The sequence below is a fragment of the Psammomys obesus genome, unplaced genomic scaffold (genome assembly GCF_907164565.1).
Source record: "Psammomys obesus unplaced genomic scaffold, mPsaObe1.curated_primary_1811, whole genome shotgun sequence".
NCBI lineage: Eukaryota > Metazoa > Chordata > Mammalia > Rodentia > Muridae > Psammomys > Psammomys obesus.
In genome coordinates this window covers 45568479-45585150 of record NW_026596051.1, presented here as the reverse complement: position 1 = coordinate 45585150, position 16672 = coordinate 45568479, and the positions used below count along the sequence as shown (strand labels likewise).

The 16672-nt window shown below is 46.2% G+C and overlaps 1 protein-coding gene across 6 annotated transcripts in view; it reads left to right on the top strand.

The window, feature by feature from the left end:
• Rell1 (RELT like 1) overlaps positions 1-16672 on the top strand; it is a 53344-nt gene that overhangs the window by 11989 nt on the left and 24683 nt on the right. The window contains exon 1 of one of the 6 annotated variants that reach the window (XM_055623800.1): positions 4735-4808. The exons of the other annotated variants lie outside the window; for them this stretch is intronic. Coding sequence (XP_055479775.1) covers positions 4745-4808 — 64 coding nt within the window. The 5' untranslated portion in view covers positions 4735-4744. Of the gene's footprint in view, positions 1-4734; positions 4809-16672 lie in introns of those variants that run through there. 6 annotated transcript variants of the gene reach the window in all.

The following is a 16672-nucleotide window of genomic DNA, read 5'->3' as shown; positions in this document are numbered from 1 at the left end:
CTTCCTTCCTTCCTTCCTTCCTTCCTTCCTTCCTTCCTTCCTTCCTTTCTTTCTTTCTCTTTCTCTCTCTCTCTTTCTTTCTTTTCTTTCTTTCTTCCTTGTTTTTTTTTTTCTTTTGACTTTGTAGCTCAGGCTGTCCTAGAACTCACAATTGTCTCAGTCTCCGTGCTAGTCTTTCAGAGTTCCCACTGGGGCATCATGCTAATGACCTTCATATGTATTTTCCCTCATCTGTGGTTTTCCTGATTGCCCCTGTCTCATCTTTCCAGCATTCTTTCCCTACGTGATATTTGTTTTCCTCTTGGCCCCTCTTTCCCCAGAGGTCATAGAGGGGATTTCACATCAGGTGACTTCAGCGGGCTCAGAGCCTTGAGGTTTCCTGGCTGTTCCTCTTCACTTCCCAGTTCCCAGGTTCTCAGAAGCCAGAGCCACGTGCCTGGCGTGTGGGAACGCTGCCTGACTGAACAGGTGACTAACCGGAATGCCCTCTGTTTAGGACTTTTGTAGTTTTCTGTTTAATCATTTTCCCTTTCCTGTTCCTGGAAGGAAGAGAAGCCCGGGCTGCGTGTGACTGTGACGTGAGAGCACGCGGGAGCCTGCCTGCTGTGGCTTTGCCTCGTGTGCCATGGTTCTGACTGGCCACCGTGCTCATGGCTGTGCAGCGCTAACTGTGAACCTACCTAGCCTGCAAGCTGTGTGGCAAAGCCCGTGGCTGCTGTGTCCTCATACCGAGAGCTCATGTTTTCTGTACCTCACACAGAACAATGTCCCTTCTAATCCCCGGTGTCATTGTTTTTCTGTGTGTCTGGCTTTGTCTGTAGCTGCTACTAATAGCCACATCACCAACACTGAGCACACACTGGGGTAAAGCCAGATCAGTCTCAGAATACTCAGCAACATTTCAACCTTTCTTTGTCCACACTTTACAGATGAGGAAACCGAGGCACAGAGCCTTTTATCAACTGGCCCTGGGCTCTCATAAGCTGGGGAGAACTGAACGTAGAGCAAACAAGAAAGACTTGGTTTCTGCTTCACTTCCTTGCTTTGCTGGGAGCAGCTTTGGAATCTGTCTCACTGCAGTGATCCTGTGTTCACTCTCCACCCGGCCATTCCCCAGAGGAGCCGTTGCTTTCCACACTTTATTTTTTATTACGCCCCTTCTGGTTTAATAATGGCATCTCCTGGCTGGGTGAGTCAGTGGTAGAACACTTACCTAGTGTATGCAAGCCCCGAGTTCTTTGTTCTGTTACAGAACAAAACAACCAACCAACCCCCACAGAAAGTGGTAGCTCTGGGCCAGGAAGTGGCTCAGTTTGTGAAGTGCTTGTTTTCTAAGCACAGGACCTGGTTCGGATCCCTAGTATCCACCCACACAAACAGCCAGCCGCCATGTAACTGCGGTCCCATTGTGTGTCTGAGGCAGGGAAAAGGTGGAGACAGGAGGAGCCCTGGGGCCTGCTGGCTGGCCGTTCTAGCGAAGTCAGTGAGCTTTAGGTCAGTGAGAGATCCTGTCTCAGAACACACACACACCCTCGTACACCTGCACAGCAGACATATTCAATAATACATCTATCTCAGAGTTGTGGGCATCAAAGAAAATTAATGCAAGTAAAAATCCTGAAGTTGTCCCTGAAGTTGGGTTACTCTTAGCAGTTGGTGGCAAAGTATTTGGGTACCCAGGGCTCAGAGTGTAGAAACCACAGACCCTAGAACTTCCTAGGCCCTGGAACCTCTCTCTCCCTGCTGGTGGGTGCTGGGCCAGTCCCTTGTGAAGCTTTCGCCCTGCCCCAGGCCCTCGCTTCCCCGTGTGCCTAGTTCCTGCTGTATGCTGTGCTTGCTGGAACGGTTTGGCTGGTTCCCAGCCCGGGCAGGGATGTTGCACACAGAAGCCGGGAGTCCAGCTCTCCACGGGTTGGTCCTCCATGTATCAGCCCCTCTGTCTGTCCCAGGGGGAGTCACTGATTTGTTCAGGAATACCTAGTGCTTCCCTCCTGAGGAAACAGGCCATCTGGGCCTGTCTTCTGCTTCCTGTTTGATCGTTTTCTTCTGGCTCATACTGCTTGGACTTCCTTTCATAGCTTAAGTCATTTCCAGTATAGTTTTGCCTGGCTTCTTGAGAGGAACATGAACAGATCTGTTAGGATTGCAGCCTTTTGAAAAGTGGGCAGTGGCCATTGGGGAGGTTACATAAACTTGGACTTAGTGTCCCTATAGAGACCTGGCAAGTCATAGAGAGTCCTGTGACCATCCAGTTGAGGGCCAACTCCCAAAGCTGGCCGAGGCATGGACTGCTGTTTGTAGCCCTCTCTTTCATCCTCCTAGACTGGAACTTTGTGTTGGTGTAGATGAGCCCAGAGCACCCTTTGTACTGGTGTCTTGCAGGTTAGCAGTTCAGCTTTGAACACAGCCTGCTTAGTTATGCTTTGGGAACCACTGACAGTTGGCAGATGGAGCCTAATTATGCCAGACCCAAATACGTTTGAAACAAAGCCACCCGTCAGATTTGAGTGGAGGTGGGTGCTCCATGGGTGACCTGGGTCCTTCTCAATGGCTGTGCTGTCACGGGCCGCATGTGGCTGGGGTTCAGGGTGTCCTCACTGCATCCCAGAAACTGTGAGTGGTTTCTCCCCTCTGCATGGCACACAGAGGTGTTGACTTAAGTTGAGGGATTCCTTTGCCTCATCTGAGTTTGGAACATTTGATCAGTGTCTCTGTGCTGTGTGCTGGTGTGGGGAGTGGGCGGGGCAGGGGACAGATGTCGCTTTCTAGCATCACCACAGTTATGCATGGAAGAATAGGATTTATTTACCAGATGAGGATATAGGTAATGATCCTGGCTATCTCCTTGCCACTTGGAGTCTAGATCCAGTTTCCGACGTGGAAGTGCATTAAGCAGCACATGTTAACTGGGCAGGAGCGTTCATATCTCACATACTGTGTTTCCAGCTAACGTGCACGACTGTGTTCCCTTCCGCCTTTCTCACCCTTCCCTCATTTCTTCCCTCCTAGAAGTTTTTGATGCCATGCCGGTAGCACTGAGGGTCCAAGTCATGTCTGTAGCAACCAGAGCATAAAATGCAAGTGCAGAAGTTAGTGACTAACTCCCATGAGGATGGGATTAAACAAGGTCTCTCATCCTCCTTGCCTTCGTGATGTTTGCGAAGAAGGACATTGGTGTTGTGCTTCTGAATGACATTTTTACATAGTTAATTTTGGAGGTTTTCGTGATGCTGTGATTTTCCCTTTTTAAAGGAATGCTGTCAGTGCAGCACCGTCTCCTCACAGCTAACCTCTCATTAACACGATTACAGTGAAGGAAGATGCATGGACATGTGGAGAATGCAGAGGGCCCACTTGGAGGGAGGTGTCCCAGCTTTCGGAGAGGCACCTGGAGAGGCACCGGCTGGCATGTGCTAACCACGGCTTCAGGACATCTTTGGGGCCAGTTGATAAAGGGTTAGCCCACCTGTTTTCTTAGGTTTATTTTTATTTTATGTGTAGAGTACTGTGTTTGGCCTGTCTCCATGCGTGTATACTATGTGTGGTCAGTGTTCAGGAAGGGCCAAGAGGGCATTGGCTCTCCTAGAACTGGACTTCCAGATGCTTGTGAGCTGCCACGTGCTTGTTGGGAACCAACGTGGTATTCTTACCACGGAGCCACCGTGGCAACCCCCAACCACCTGTGTCAGAAATTAACCCCAGACTACCCCTCCCACGTCTGTGTGTACTTTACGATTAGAAATGCTCACATAGATTTATAATAAGATTCTCTCTACACTTGTCCTTCAGCCTCCCAGCCCTGTCCTAGAAGACAGATGGGGCTACCAAGAACTAAAGATTTACAGTTTCTTCCCCTGTACAGCATTGAAAACAGCTCAAAGTAGACAGGTAGGTGGGCAGGCATGGGGCCGGGAAGAGGTCAGGACAACAGAAGAAAGAGAAAGAAGGATAGAAAGAAAGAAAGGAAGAAAGAAAGAAAGAAAGAAGAAAGAAAGAAGGAAAGAAAGAGAGAGAGAGAGAGAGAGGAGAAAAGAAAGGACAGGAAAGAAAGAAAGAAAGGTGCCTGTTGTTGTAAATTTAAAAAAGCGTGAGACTATATAACTTTTATTATTAGCCCTAAGATTATCACAGTGGTATTAGTTAACCTGCTTTCACAAATAATAAGACACAGACACCTGTTAGATTTATAATTGCCTCATTTACCTTGGGCCGGGCAGATATTTTACTTACACTGTCTCAGTATCCTCACCATCCATCTCCCAGCCCCCACCCAATGCCATCCATCTTAAGCCTCATCTGGTCTACCTTCCATACACAATCTCATGGTACTTGTTTATATTCTTCATCTGGACGTTTCCATGCCATTATTTGAGTTCTTTCTCCAGTTCCATGTGGTTCCTTCTCCAAGCTAACCCATCGTGGCGTCCTCCTTCCTCCTCTCTTCCTGTCCACCTCTCTCCTATGATTCCCTGTCCTCAAAAGCCCTGGAACCTTAGCCACGCCTACTGCACTCTGCTCTGCCAGGTGTAGGCCTTTAATCAACCAATCAGGTGTAATGACTTAGGCAGGTTTACGAAACAAGGATGGTGTAACCAGATCTTGAGGGCCAGCATCAGAACAACCTCCAACAGGTGCCCTCCACAGCCCTCATGTCATGCTGGCATTGAATCTTTGCATGACTTCACTGATGTGCCCTGCCTCTTGGAGTGCCTCTGGAACTCCTTTCCTTCTCTGTGTTAGAGGCATGGTTAATGGCTTCCTGGTCTCTGTTAGCAGAAGTGTGATGAGTCAACCATCGTCCGTTTCAGGTGAGGTCTGGTGTGATCTGCCTCTTGTCCCCTGATGGCTAGCTATTGTTTGAGGTAGGCTGGAAGATTCCTGAGGAGTCCAGAACTTAAGCAACTGACCTCTCCAGATGCCCTGGAATCCTGGAGTTAGTCTCTTCCCTAGAAGTAGCTGGGCCAGGGGTCAGCAGTTGCTCTCTGTGGTCAGCATTTCTGTCCCCTAAGGGATTTGTTTGGTCAGGGAGTTCTGTGGTATTAAGATATGACATCCTGTGCTAGAGAATTCGAGGGACTTTCTGCGTCTCTGAAATCATTCCTTCCACCTTCGTTTAAATTGAAACCAGGGATGGTAAATATTTAGATTACTTTTTTTTTTGTATTATCGTCACTCCAGTTTCGGTCTTTTGATCTTGAGTGACCTGGGGTTTGGACTGGTTCTGCTTTGTCCCCAGCCTCCCTCCTGGAGAGTGTTTGTTCCCCTTTTGTCCAGCCAGGTTCAGCTTTTCTATGTAGGTTTACTACTAAGCGTTCATCCTTTCTGGGTCCTTGGTACTTCGCTTCTCAGCGCCTGTGGTAGGAGAAGGACACCCAGGCTGCAGAGAGGCTGTGCTCAAAGCGTTGCTTTTCTGATTGGAAACTGATAGGCACTTCCCCCTTAAAAGAGAAAATTGCCTTTGTAATACCGCATGGTTTCCTGAGGAGTCAGTCTAGGCTTCCACTGATGCCAGAGTGGTCTTTGCAGCCATGTCAGACTCTGGTGCTCATGAGTTCCTTAGTCCCTGAGGTATTCTGGTACAGGAAGGGCAGGCGAGGGCGGGGTGCGGCGGGGCGGGAGGACGCTGCAGGCAGGTCGGTAGGTGCTTCCCCATCTCGGCTCACTGTGCAGGGGTGGGGTGGACCCTGCGGCCTCTTCTCGTGGGGGCTAAGTGTAAGCACCCTGACTCCTGTCCTCCAGTGCCCTCACAGGCTCACTCGTTCTCCCCAGTTTCTGCTTCCCTTGTCTTTAGGCTTCGTGAATTCGAGTGAAGCCTGTATCTCAGCACTGTCCTGGAGAGCAGGACATGGGCGTACAGGCTCTGGCTTTAGCTGTCTTCTGTGTTTCTTTAGAAACAGAAATAATTGGGGGATGGTTTCATGTTACAGACTTTCCTTCTATAGTGTTGGTAGTCTTTTTTGACTGCACCAAAGCAGGCGGAGGGTGACTAGCTCACAACTTCTTCAGTTCTAGGTCCACGCAGAATGTGGGATCATGGAAACTATGGCAATGATGAAGGAAATGTACAGTGACCAAAAATTAATCTAGAGTCACCTGTGCAATGACCCCGAGGAGTTTCTGGCAGAGCCCATTCTTGCTGGATTCTGTGGCTTCGCTGCAGCCCTGGCTCTAAACCCACCACAAACACTTTGCCTCGTCCACCCCATGTGACGAACGCTGCCTAGACACCCTGGCTCAGACCCGACACCGTCGAGTGTAATGATTGCTGTGTTTTAACCTGCAAACAGCGCGTTCCACTCTGCAGAAACAACCCTTTAGTTAGGGGAGGGACTTGAGTCATTCTTCAGCATGTGAGTATTAAATTAATGTTCCTTTGGAATATAGCGTTAGGATTCTTTGTTTGAAAAAACTGCCATTTGAGTCGCTGACTGGAGTTTCAGGGAAAAAAAAAAAAACAAGTGAGTTTTGCCTTGAAATTAAGAAAGAATTTCCAACAGCTTCTGCAATGACTAAATATACTTAAGCCATTTGGTACTATAGATTCATGCAGATCAGGATTATCGGCAATGATGATTATAAAAAGGAAAGTATCTAACAAGCTCTGAGAAGTGTTGAAGATGTTATTTGTCTGTAGCATCAGACATTCAGCCAAGATTTAACTCTTCATGTGACAATAAACAAGAGTACTCATCTCACTGGTATGCAAACTTACTTTCTTCTTCACTAAAGGAAGAGATGGTATGTACTGGAGAATTGTTCTAAAATATGGTTTATTATATTACACTTGTATACACTTTTTTTCTTATATATCTGTATACCTACAGAGTTGCAGGTAAAAACGGGATTGCAAGTGGAAAAAATTTAAGAAGCCATGTGTTTGTTTTTTGAGTCAGGGTCCTGGCTAGCCTGGAACTTGTTTTGTAGATCAGGCTGGCCTCCAATTTACAGTGATGCCTCAGCATCTCATGTGCCAGGATTAAAGGTGGTGTCCTATCCAAATCAGGCCTCTGCCCGCCCCCCCCCTTTTTCCTCCCCCCTTTAAAACTATGTGACCTTAGGCACATGTCATTCCATATCTGGACCTCTCTGTCTTCTGTGAAATAGCACTTGACACTTGTCTCATAGAGATTTGACATTGTTGGAGCTGTGGTCTATACTCTGCCTATGCAGGCTCTAATTATATCTGTTAATATTTGTGCAGCAAAATGAAAGCTATAGAGATTGGGAGCTGCATCTCGGGTCAGTGCAGGCTTTCCCACGGAATGGGCTTTCTCTGAAGTGAGTTGTAGAAGAATTGGTGTTTGAGGAACTCTGGGGTGGCCTTGTGGACATGGAGGATGGACCCTGAGAATTGTGGATAGGTGGGGTGGAGAAAGCTGTCAAGTTTTGGGATCTGACAACCAGAAAGCACAAAGGCTCCTGTTTAGTGTTTTCCAGATAAACAAACTGAGGCCGAGGCAGGTGAAGTGTCTTGTTCGTTACAGAGGTGGCTTGTGGCAAAGGTGCACAGAGAAAAACTCCTTTAGAGGGATGACTGGCTAGCCACCTCAATCAGTTATCTATGTAGACTGTAAGTAGCTATTCTTGGATGCTGCAATTGAGAGAAAATCACATGTGTGTGGAGGAGGGGTCTCCTTCCTAGTCTCTGTTGATGGCTGCGCCAGAACCCAAACTTCTGAATTCATCTGAGTGCAGCATCAGTGGGCGATTCTCTCCAAGCCGCTGGAACGCTTCCTCATTGCCTTGATTGGCCAAAGCTGGGTTGGTACTGGTGCCAGGTGCCACTTATCTGGCTACCCTTGTCTGTACCCTTTGGCTCCAGCTGATGGCCTCTAGGAATGCCATTTCTGTCCCATTCTGTCTCAGCTTCCTTGATGAATTGGAAATACAAGTATAATTTGCAAACAGACCAGAAGATTGCTTTTGCCAATTTAGGTTGGCTTCTAGTCATTCCTCACCCATTCTCACTTCTGCACATCTTCAGCATTTTTTCCTTCACATCTTCCTTCGTAATCTGCTCAGCAGGTTCTTGGCCAAGCAGAGACAGTGAACTCTTAGAGTACTGGGAATTAACTGAAGCAGGCCTGGCCTAGGGAAAAACCCAAACAATGCTGACACAAGCTGGCCTTTGTTGGGCAGGGTTTGTTTGTGAAAGGGGTCACCTTTGCAGTCAGGGCTGAGAGGGCCTATCTTGCTCTAGGGAACTGCAGATTCTCCTGGTGAGGTGATTATTCTTGGAGACACAGCAAAGCTTGCAAAGGATGGAGCATGACTTGGGAAAATGGAGACTGGGGACAGAATTTGTAGTCCTTCATTTGGGAGAGTGCTTTTAGTTGACAAAATGGGTGACAAATGTCAAAACACACCCTGTGTCTTACTGTCCTAATTGGGACCCAATTTTGGAAGTTTGAGAGCCTTTACTCTAAACTGAGTTGTGAAATATGAGACAGCAGGAGAACATTTGGCATTTGAGCAGAAAATGGCTAAAATGGTGAACTATTGTTAAAAGTATTAAAACTTAAGCGAGTTGGCATTTGATGGGGCTCCCTCGATGGAGCAGGTGGGTTCTGACTGAAAAAGAAAAAAGCTCCAGAGAAAAGTTTCTTCCCTTTGCCTTCAGTGATCCCTTCCCCTGTGCTTGCTCACACTGCACTTCTGGGAAGAGCAGACCAGGCTCAGTCTATTTTCCCTCAAGGAACCGCTGTCCATCTTTCTGTAGAGCTGTGGGAAGCCCTGTCCACGGCCACCACAGACCTCCTATGCTTTGCTGCTTTTTCTTTTGTTTTAGTTTCCCTCAACTGACTTCAGTTGTAGGTTTTGTTCATTTATATGTTTCTTTCTTTCTTTTTAGCTTTTTGAGGCAGGGTTTCTCTGCAGCTGTCCTGGAACTTGCTCTGTAGACCAGGCTGCCTCCTACTGTTGGGATTAAAGGTGTGCACCGCCATGCCTGACTCAGTCTTAGGTTTTAAAAGGAATGTTTACTTCAAGAAAAATACCAAGAAATAGGGAGTAGAATCCAACAAGACAGAAGTTAAAAGATTTCACGCTGATTTCCAAATTAGAAATGAAAGTTTTCTCTTGTGTTCAGGGTGATTTGTATGACCTTATCTGTGGTTCTTGTAGATGTCTTCCTAACCATTTCTTTTAGGTGATTCCCTCCCTCCTTTCCTTCCCCTCCCCCCTCCCACCCCCTGTAAGAATGCTTAACATGTGTTCTTCCTCTCAACAGATTAATTGCACAGTACACTATTGTCCGGACTTCTTTATGTTGTATAATCAGGACTTTATCCTCTCTACATCAACCATCCCATCCTTCTCCCCCAGCCGCCTGCTTTCTCTTTCTAGGGCTCTGACCGCAGCAGTCCCTCTGCAGTCGTGGTTTTGCTCTTTGTGGTTTTAGTTATCCACGATCAGCTGTCGTCCATAAATATTAAATGGAAAATTACAGAAATGAAGCATTCATATCCGTTTAGTTGCGCATCCTTTTGCTTAGTGCCATGAAACCTGGAGCATCCTGCTTCTTTCTGCTCCTTCCTGCTTGAGACATGAATCATCCCTTTGTCTGGGCATCCATGCTGCTAGCTGCCAACCTGTTAGTAGCCACCTCAGCCATCAGACTGTCTATACTGCAGTCCTTGTATACAGCTGACCTTTACTTATTTAGTAATGTCCCCGAAGTGCAAGGACACTGGTGATTTTTCATATGCCGAAGAGAAGCCATAAAAGGACTTTTCTTAGGTGAAAAGTTGAATATATGGAAGCAAAGACTTGGGGACGGTGTCTTAGTCACTGTTCTATGTCTGTGAAGAGACACCGTGATCAAGGCAACTCTTCTAAAAGAAAGCATTTGATTGCGGTCTTGCTTACAGTTTCAGTGTTTAGTCCATCGTCATCATGGAGGAGAGCATGGTGGCATGCGTGGCGCCGGAGCAGTAGCTGAGAGCTTCACATTCAGATCTGCAGACAGACAGATGCACACGTGTGTGTGTGTGTGTGTGTGTGTGTGTGTGTGTGTGTGTGTGAGAGAGAGAGAGAGAGACTGGGCCATGTGTGCGCTTTGGAGATGTCAGAGTCTATCCCCAGTGACACACTTTCTCCAACAAACCCACACTTCCTAATCCTTCTAAGTCTTCCACTCCCTAGTGACCAAGCATTTGAACATATGAACTTGACTGGGAAAGGATCTTCACCAACCCTATATCTGACAGAGGGTTAATATCCAGAATATATAAAGAACTCAAGAAGTTAAACAGCAACAAACCAAGTAATCCAATTAAAAAATGGGGTACAGAGCTAAACAGAATTCTCTGTAGAGGAATATCGAATGGCAGAGAAACACTCAAAGAGATGCTCAACATCCTTAGCCACCAGGGAGATGGAAATCAAAATGACCCGAGATTTCACCTTACACCCATCAGAATGGCCAAGAGCAAAAACTCAAGTGACAATACATGCTAGAAAGGATTTGGAGAAAGGGGAACACTCCTCCATTGCTGTAGGAATGTAAACTTTTACAACCACATTGGAAATCAATCTGGCGTTTTCTCAGACAATTAGGAATAGCGCTTCCTCAGGATCCAGTACCACTCCTAGGCTTATATCCAAAATATGCTCAAGTATTCAACAAGGACATTTGCTCAACCATATTCGTAGCAGCTTTATTTGTAATAGCCAGAAGCTGGAAACAACCCAGATGTCCCCCAGCTGAGGAATGGATACAGAAATTGTGGTACATTTACACAATGGAATACTACTCCACAATCAAAAATAAAGAAATCATGAAATTTGCAGGCAAATGGTGGGAACAAGAAATGATCATCCTGAGTGAGGCATCCCAGAAGCAGAAAGACACACACGGTATATTCTCACTTATAAGTGGATATTAGACATATAATATAGGATAAACCTACTAAAATCTGTACACCTAAGGAAGCTAATCAAGAAGGAGGATCCTGAGTAAGATCATGAATTCTCACTCAGAAAGGCAAGCGGGACAGACATCAGAAGAGGGAGGGAACAGGAGTGGAGCCTACCACAGAGGGCCTCTAAAAGACTCTATCCAGCAGGGTATCAAAGCAGATGCTGAGACTCATAGCCAAACTTTGAGCAGAGTACAGGAAATCTTATGAAAAGAGGAGGAAATAGAAAGACCTAGAAGGGACAGGAGCCCCACAAGGACAACAACAGAACCAAAAAATCTGGTCAAAGGGGTCTTTTCTGAGACTGATACTTCAACCAAGGACTGTACATGGAGATAACCTAGAACCCCAGATGTAGCCCATGACAGCTCAGTCTCCAAGTAGGTTCCCTAGTAAGGGAAACCTTGACTGTCTCCGATAGGAACTCAGGGGCTGGCTCTTTGATCACCTACCCCTGAGGGAGGAGCTGCCTTACCAGGCCACAGAGGAAGACAATGCCGCCAGTCCTGAAGAGACCTGACTGGCTAGGGTCAGATGGAAGAGGAGAAGGACCTCCCTTATCAGTGGAGTTGGGGAGGGGCATGGGTGGAGATGAGGGAGGGGCTACAGCTGGTATAAAAAGTAAATAAACTGCAATTATTAAAAAAATAAATAGGAAAAACAGCTAAAAAGTAAAAGCGAGCAAACAGAAGCCCCTCCACAGGAAACACTCATGCACCTTATCCCCGACTTTACAGTTACACGGCGCCATCCCGGGTGTGTACATGTATAAAGAACACGGATTGGGGCTGGTGCTCCTGGTGGCTTCAGGGTTCCACTGGGGTTCGAAGAGTGAATCCACCGCAGGTAAATGTGGACCTTTATGTAAGTGATGTCATGTGACATTTGGCCTTCTGTGTCTGACTGACTTAGTGTGATGTCCTCAAGGCTTATCCATGTTATTGTAGGGACGTTTCCCTTTTATAGAGCCGAGCCCATTATGTATGCGCAGTGAAAGCACATACAAGCACATAGAAGTCCTTATTTAATGCTTTTGAAAATAAACACAGTTGTAAGATTTTTGAATAAAATGACAGTTATTTGCTTATTTATTTATTAATTAAGGGTTTCTCTGGGTAGCCCTGGGAGTTCCGGAACTTACTGTGTAGATCAGGCTAGCCTTGAACTCAGCTATTCGCCTCTGCCTCTTGAGTGCTTGGATTAAAGGGGTTCACTGCTGCCTCCACCACCACTGGCTTCTTTTTTTTAAATTTTAACTTTTTAGGACCTCTGTAGTGTTTTCTCATTTTCCTCCTGCCTTAATTTCTTCTGCAGCACCTGCCACTCAGGGCACCTGGACACTGTGTGCTGCATGTCAGCACGGGACTGTGGCTTCTCTTGCAGAGCTCTCCTTGGAGCAGACTCATGGCTCAGTGTTTCCCTCAGGGGTGCACAGCTTCTAGGTCTGTGCTTTTCTTAACCCGTTTTGTGCTGGTGTGCCACAGGCTGGGTAGTTTGTAAACCGCATATGTTTCTTTTGGTTTATGGAAATTGAAGAGCGTGATGTTGGCATCTGCTGAGGGCCTTCGTGCTGCATCTTAGCCTGGCAGAAGGCCGAGGGAGGGAAAGAGTGTGCTCGACACAGAGAAGGAGGTCGGAGGCCAAACTGATCCTCCCATCGGGAGGGTAGTTATTTCGTGGTAGCTAACACACTCCTGTGATAACTAACCTACTCCTGAGATAACTAGCCCACTCCTGGATAACTAGCTCTCAGGATAACTAAACTGTTCCCAGGATAAGGGTATTTGGATAGCAGACTGGACCCCTGTGGCCCAACCCTCCCGTAAAGCGCCTACGTCTTAATATTGCTATAGTGGCAACTAAATTTGAGCATGGTATTCAAAAGCAGCACTGTTCGGAGTTCAGCGTATGAGTCTGAGAGGGCCCGTATCCAGACTTCATGCACGATGCCAAGCACAACCACCTTTTCCGGATAGTTCCCAGCCTTGGGCACCGTCTGCATGCTGTTCCATGTCCTCTGTCACCTTAGGGCCCAAGAGTTTACAGAAATTATATGTAAGATTTGAAGTTAGAATTACTGACAGAGATTTATATTATGTTTTTTTAAACAATTACCACTTTGGAATGACTTCCCAGAAGTGATGAATGGTAGGTCTGAAAGAAAAAAATTGCAATGGAAGGGAAATGAACAATGATTAAAAAAAAAAAAAAGCAATGCACCGTTATTTTGGGAAATAACAGCAAGCAGAAATGGAAAATAAATTTAAAGTTAATCTAATTGTTCTGCCAGAATCATGTAATCTTTTGGTCTTTGCTCTATACATTTTTATGCTTCAATATGTATTTTTGAATTTTACTAACGAGATCATATTGCACCTAAGACATTGACTCCAAGCTTGGGCCCTTGATGCTGGGCCTGCGCAGACCTTTTGTGAGCACTGTAAGGTGAGTGCATTGTCCACCAGATGACAAGCAGTGGATGACCTGGACATCTTCTGTTGGACCTGTAGGTGCTGCTGCTATTTGACCTAGATCAGTAATGCTGTGGTGACTCAGCGCTTTATTCCTCACTCTGACATAACTCAGCTGAGGGTGACAGAAAGTTCTTTTAAATAATATTTTAACTTACGTTTTAGAAAATGTCATACATTCATACAATGTATTTGTGATTATATCCATCCATCCATCACTACCTCTCGAGACAATTAATTTCTTAGTTAATTGAAAGAAAGACAACCCTATACCAGTTAAATGCTTTCAGCATTCTTCACCCTTGTCTTTTGTTAATAGTTACTGGGGTATCTAGAAGCTGTTCTTCATTGAATTGTTTAGGTAGGTCACAGTGGGCTCTGCAGTCAGTACCTTTCTTGGTAACTCTTGCTTGTAAGTCTGAAATGTTGAGCAGCTAATAGAGCTTTCTGCAACAATGGGATTATTCTTTGTGTGAGCTGCCGATGCAGACGGCAAACAGCCACGTGACTGGTGCACACCCGAGGCACAGCAAATGCAGCTGGAGAGCAGGTGGCTTCAGTGTGTTTGCCCTAAACTCACATTTAAGCAGCTTCACCTGGTTGGTGGCTACTTTTCCAGGTATTACAGGTCAGTAATGGCCCCTGAACCTCTTTAATAGCACTTCTGAGTGCCGTACGTGTCAATCTAATAAATAATAAATAAATAATAAAGCCCTCTCCTGACTTCATGGGGTAGAACTTCTGCCTGCTCTTGTGGCATCACAGACGACCTCGGTGCTCAGTGTCTTATAAACAAGTGTTGACTGGCGTGAGGATCTACGGGCTGGCAGCAATCATCTGGACATCTCGTCCTTGCCCCATGCAGCGTCCCCGGCTACCGCATCTGCTTCCAAGCCGCTTGTTTACTGGTTGGCAAGTCGATGCCGGCTGCTGGTGTTTCTTCGTAGACAGGTTGGGCTTCCGTACGGCATGCAAACGCCCAGAGATACAAGACATAGGAAGTCAGTTGTTTGTGGCCTGGGGTCTAGACATCCACAGTGCCCCAACTCCCAACAGTTCTGCAGTGCTCACAAATCTCAGGTGAGAATTTTAAGGAGAGGAGACAGTGGCCGCACTGGTCTGTGAGTGTGGCATCTAACGTCGGGGGCTGTGCTTTAAAGCCATCAAGCGTGCCGTCAGCACTTTGTGCTTTGAGACGGGCCCTCTCTGGCCTGGGGCGAAAGCCTCTGCCCCGGCCTGCTCAGGACTGGGGTCCCAGTGTGCCACCATGCCCCCACCACGCCCACTGTCACTCTGGCTGCATGTTCTGGGTGGTGAAGCCAAGCACTGAACGTTTGCATTTTGCTCACTAAAGATGAGAAGCCTCCTAAGAGGCTGAGCACTCACATCTACCAGGCAGCCTGGAGAGTTTATCCCCAGTGCTTTATTGCATCTTGAGAAGTGCCTGCCTCACAAATCTATTTCATAGCATGTGCAGCTTTTCCACTGCGCGACAATGGAGATTAAGTGAATGATTCTTGTATGCAGACCCCACAGCTCTGTATATGAACATTAGATGTCAAGTGGACAGTGAGGACACATCCTCAAACCAGCAGGTTCAGAGCTGTGTGACACCAGTTCTGAGCCCCACTGCTCTCATCCCTGCTTCCGACTGCTAACTGATCTTCACCTTCTGCCAGAAACGGCAACAACTCTGAGGAGAGCAATTTGGTCTTCAGCTGTTCCTGTGACATGAAATGTGTAGTGGAGGGAGGGAGGGAGGGAGGGAGGAAGGAAGGAAGGAAGGAAGGAAGGAAGGAAGGAAGGAAGGAAGGAAGGAAGGAAGGAAGGGGGCAGGCTTACTCAGAAGTTAGATGTTTGTGGTCTTGTACCTATCTATGCATATATAGACACGTGCTTTTTATACTGCATTATTTAGTGGCAGGAATACGTTCTAAAGAGCCCTTCACCCGTGCACTTACAGAAACTTGGCTGGTGCAGCCTGTCACTTACATTACACAGTGTGTTGGCCCAGGCTATAAAACGGCTACAACATACTACCCTACCAAACCCGTAGGAAACTGTCACCCGGTGGGGTGTGCTTATCTACTTATAAAAAAGAACAGGAAAAAAAATGCAGTAGGGATTTTAAAACTTTATTATAATCTGGCAGGTCTGTTATATGTGCAATTCTTTGAAAGTCATGTGCGTTTTTGAATGAGAAATAAAAAAATGTGCTATCTCAAATTCTAGAGGTTGCCTGATAAAAATAATGAATGAAACTATTTACAAATTGAAGAAACCAGTAGTTTTGTTTTTTTTTTTTTTTTTTTTTTTTTTTACTGCTCAGAGATTCAGAGATCATGGATATTTCAGTGTAAGAAGAGAAAGCTGCCCTTTGTTTCATGGGCTGCAGTTTGCGAAATTGTGCTTCACTGTGGTACTGATGGCTCCTGTTATGGCCTGAGCTCATTTCATACTAAATGTGAATACAGTCATGCAACATTCATCCTTTCTTACCAACATATTCTGGAGAGAGCTTTGAGCTAAGCATCACTGTTGCTGGCTTTCTGATTTCAGAGTTTCTTTTGCAGGGTTGGTGACTCTCTAGAAAGCTTCATTTTTATCGCATGAGAATCAGAGCCAAGACTTCATTTCACCAAACGCTGCATTTTCCTTTCCTTTGCACCCACCTGACCTCCTTTCATTTGCTGCTAATTTTTCTGTGGCATCAACCAGAGACAGCAGGGGCTCCACTCTGTTGCTGGCACCATCCTGAGTTCCCTTAATCTTTTCAGCCTCAAAACTCAGGTCAATTGATCTTGGTTTTAACACAGAAAAAAGTTTTAAGATGAGTCAGTGTGAAGTAGAACCAGAGTTTCTTAGAAGAATATTTTAACAGACTATGAAACAGGAGAGGTGTACAGGAAGTAACATCCTGGGGCGTACAGGTATGGGCTTCTTATAGTCTCCGTTTGTCTTTATAATAGACACAGAGACCGTTTGGATGGGTGCTGAAACTATTACCTTCAAAGGCTTGCTCAGGAGGTTCTTCAGGAAGCAGGGCATCGACAGGATTACAAAAATAAGGTAAAACTGTAGGTTATCAGATACTGGAAAGTAGAAGGGCTCACTATATAAAGTCTTGTTTGACAGCCCCAGGAAATAGGAGGGTCATACATCTTCAGGCCCCAAGTCTAGCTCTTTGTTATTTCAAAGCAAAATTATCCATCCATCCATCCACCCTTCTTTCCATCTACCTATCCATTCACCTACCCACCCATCATCCATCCTCTCACCCAG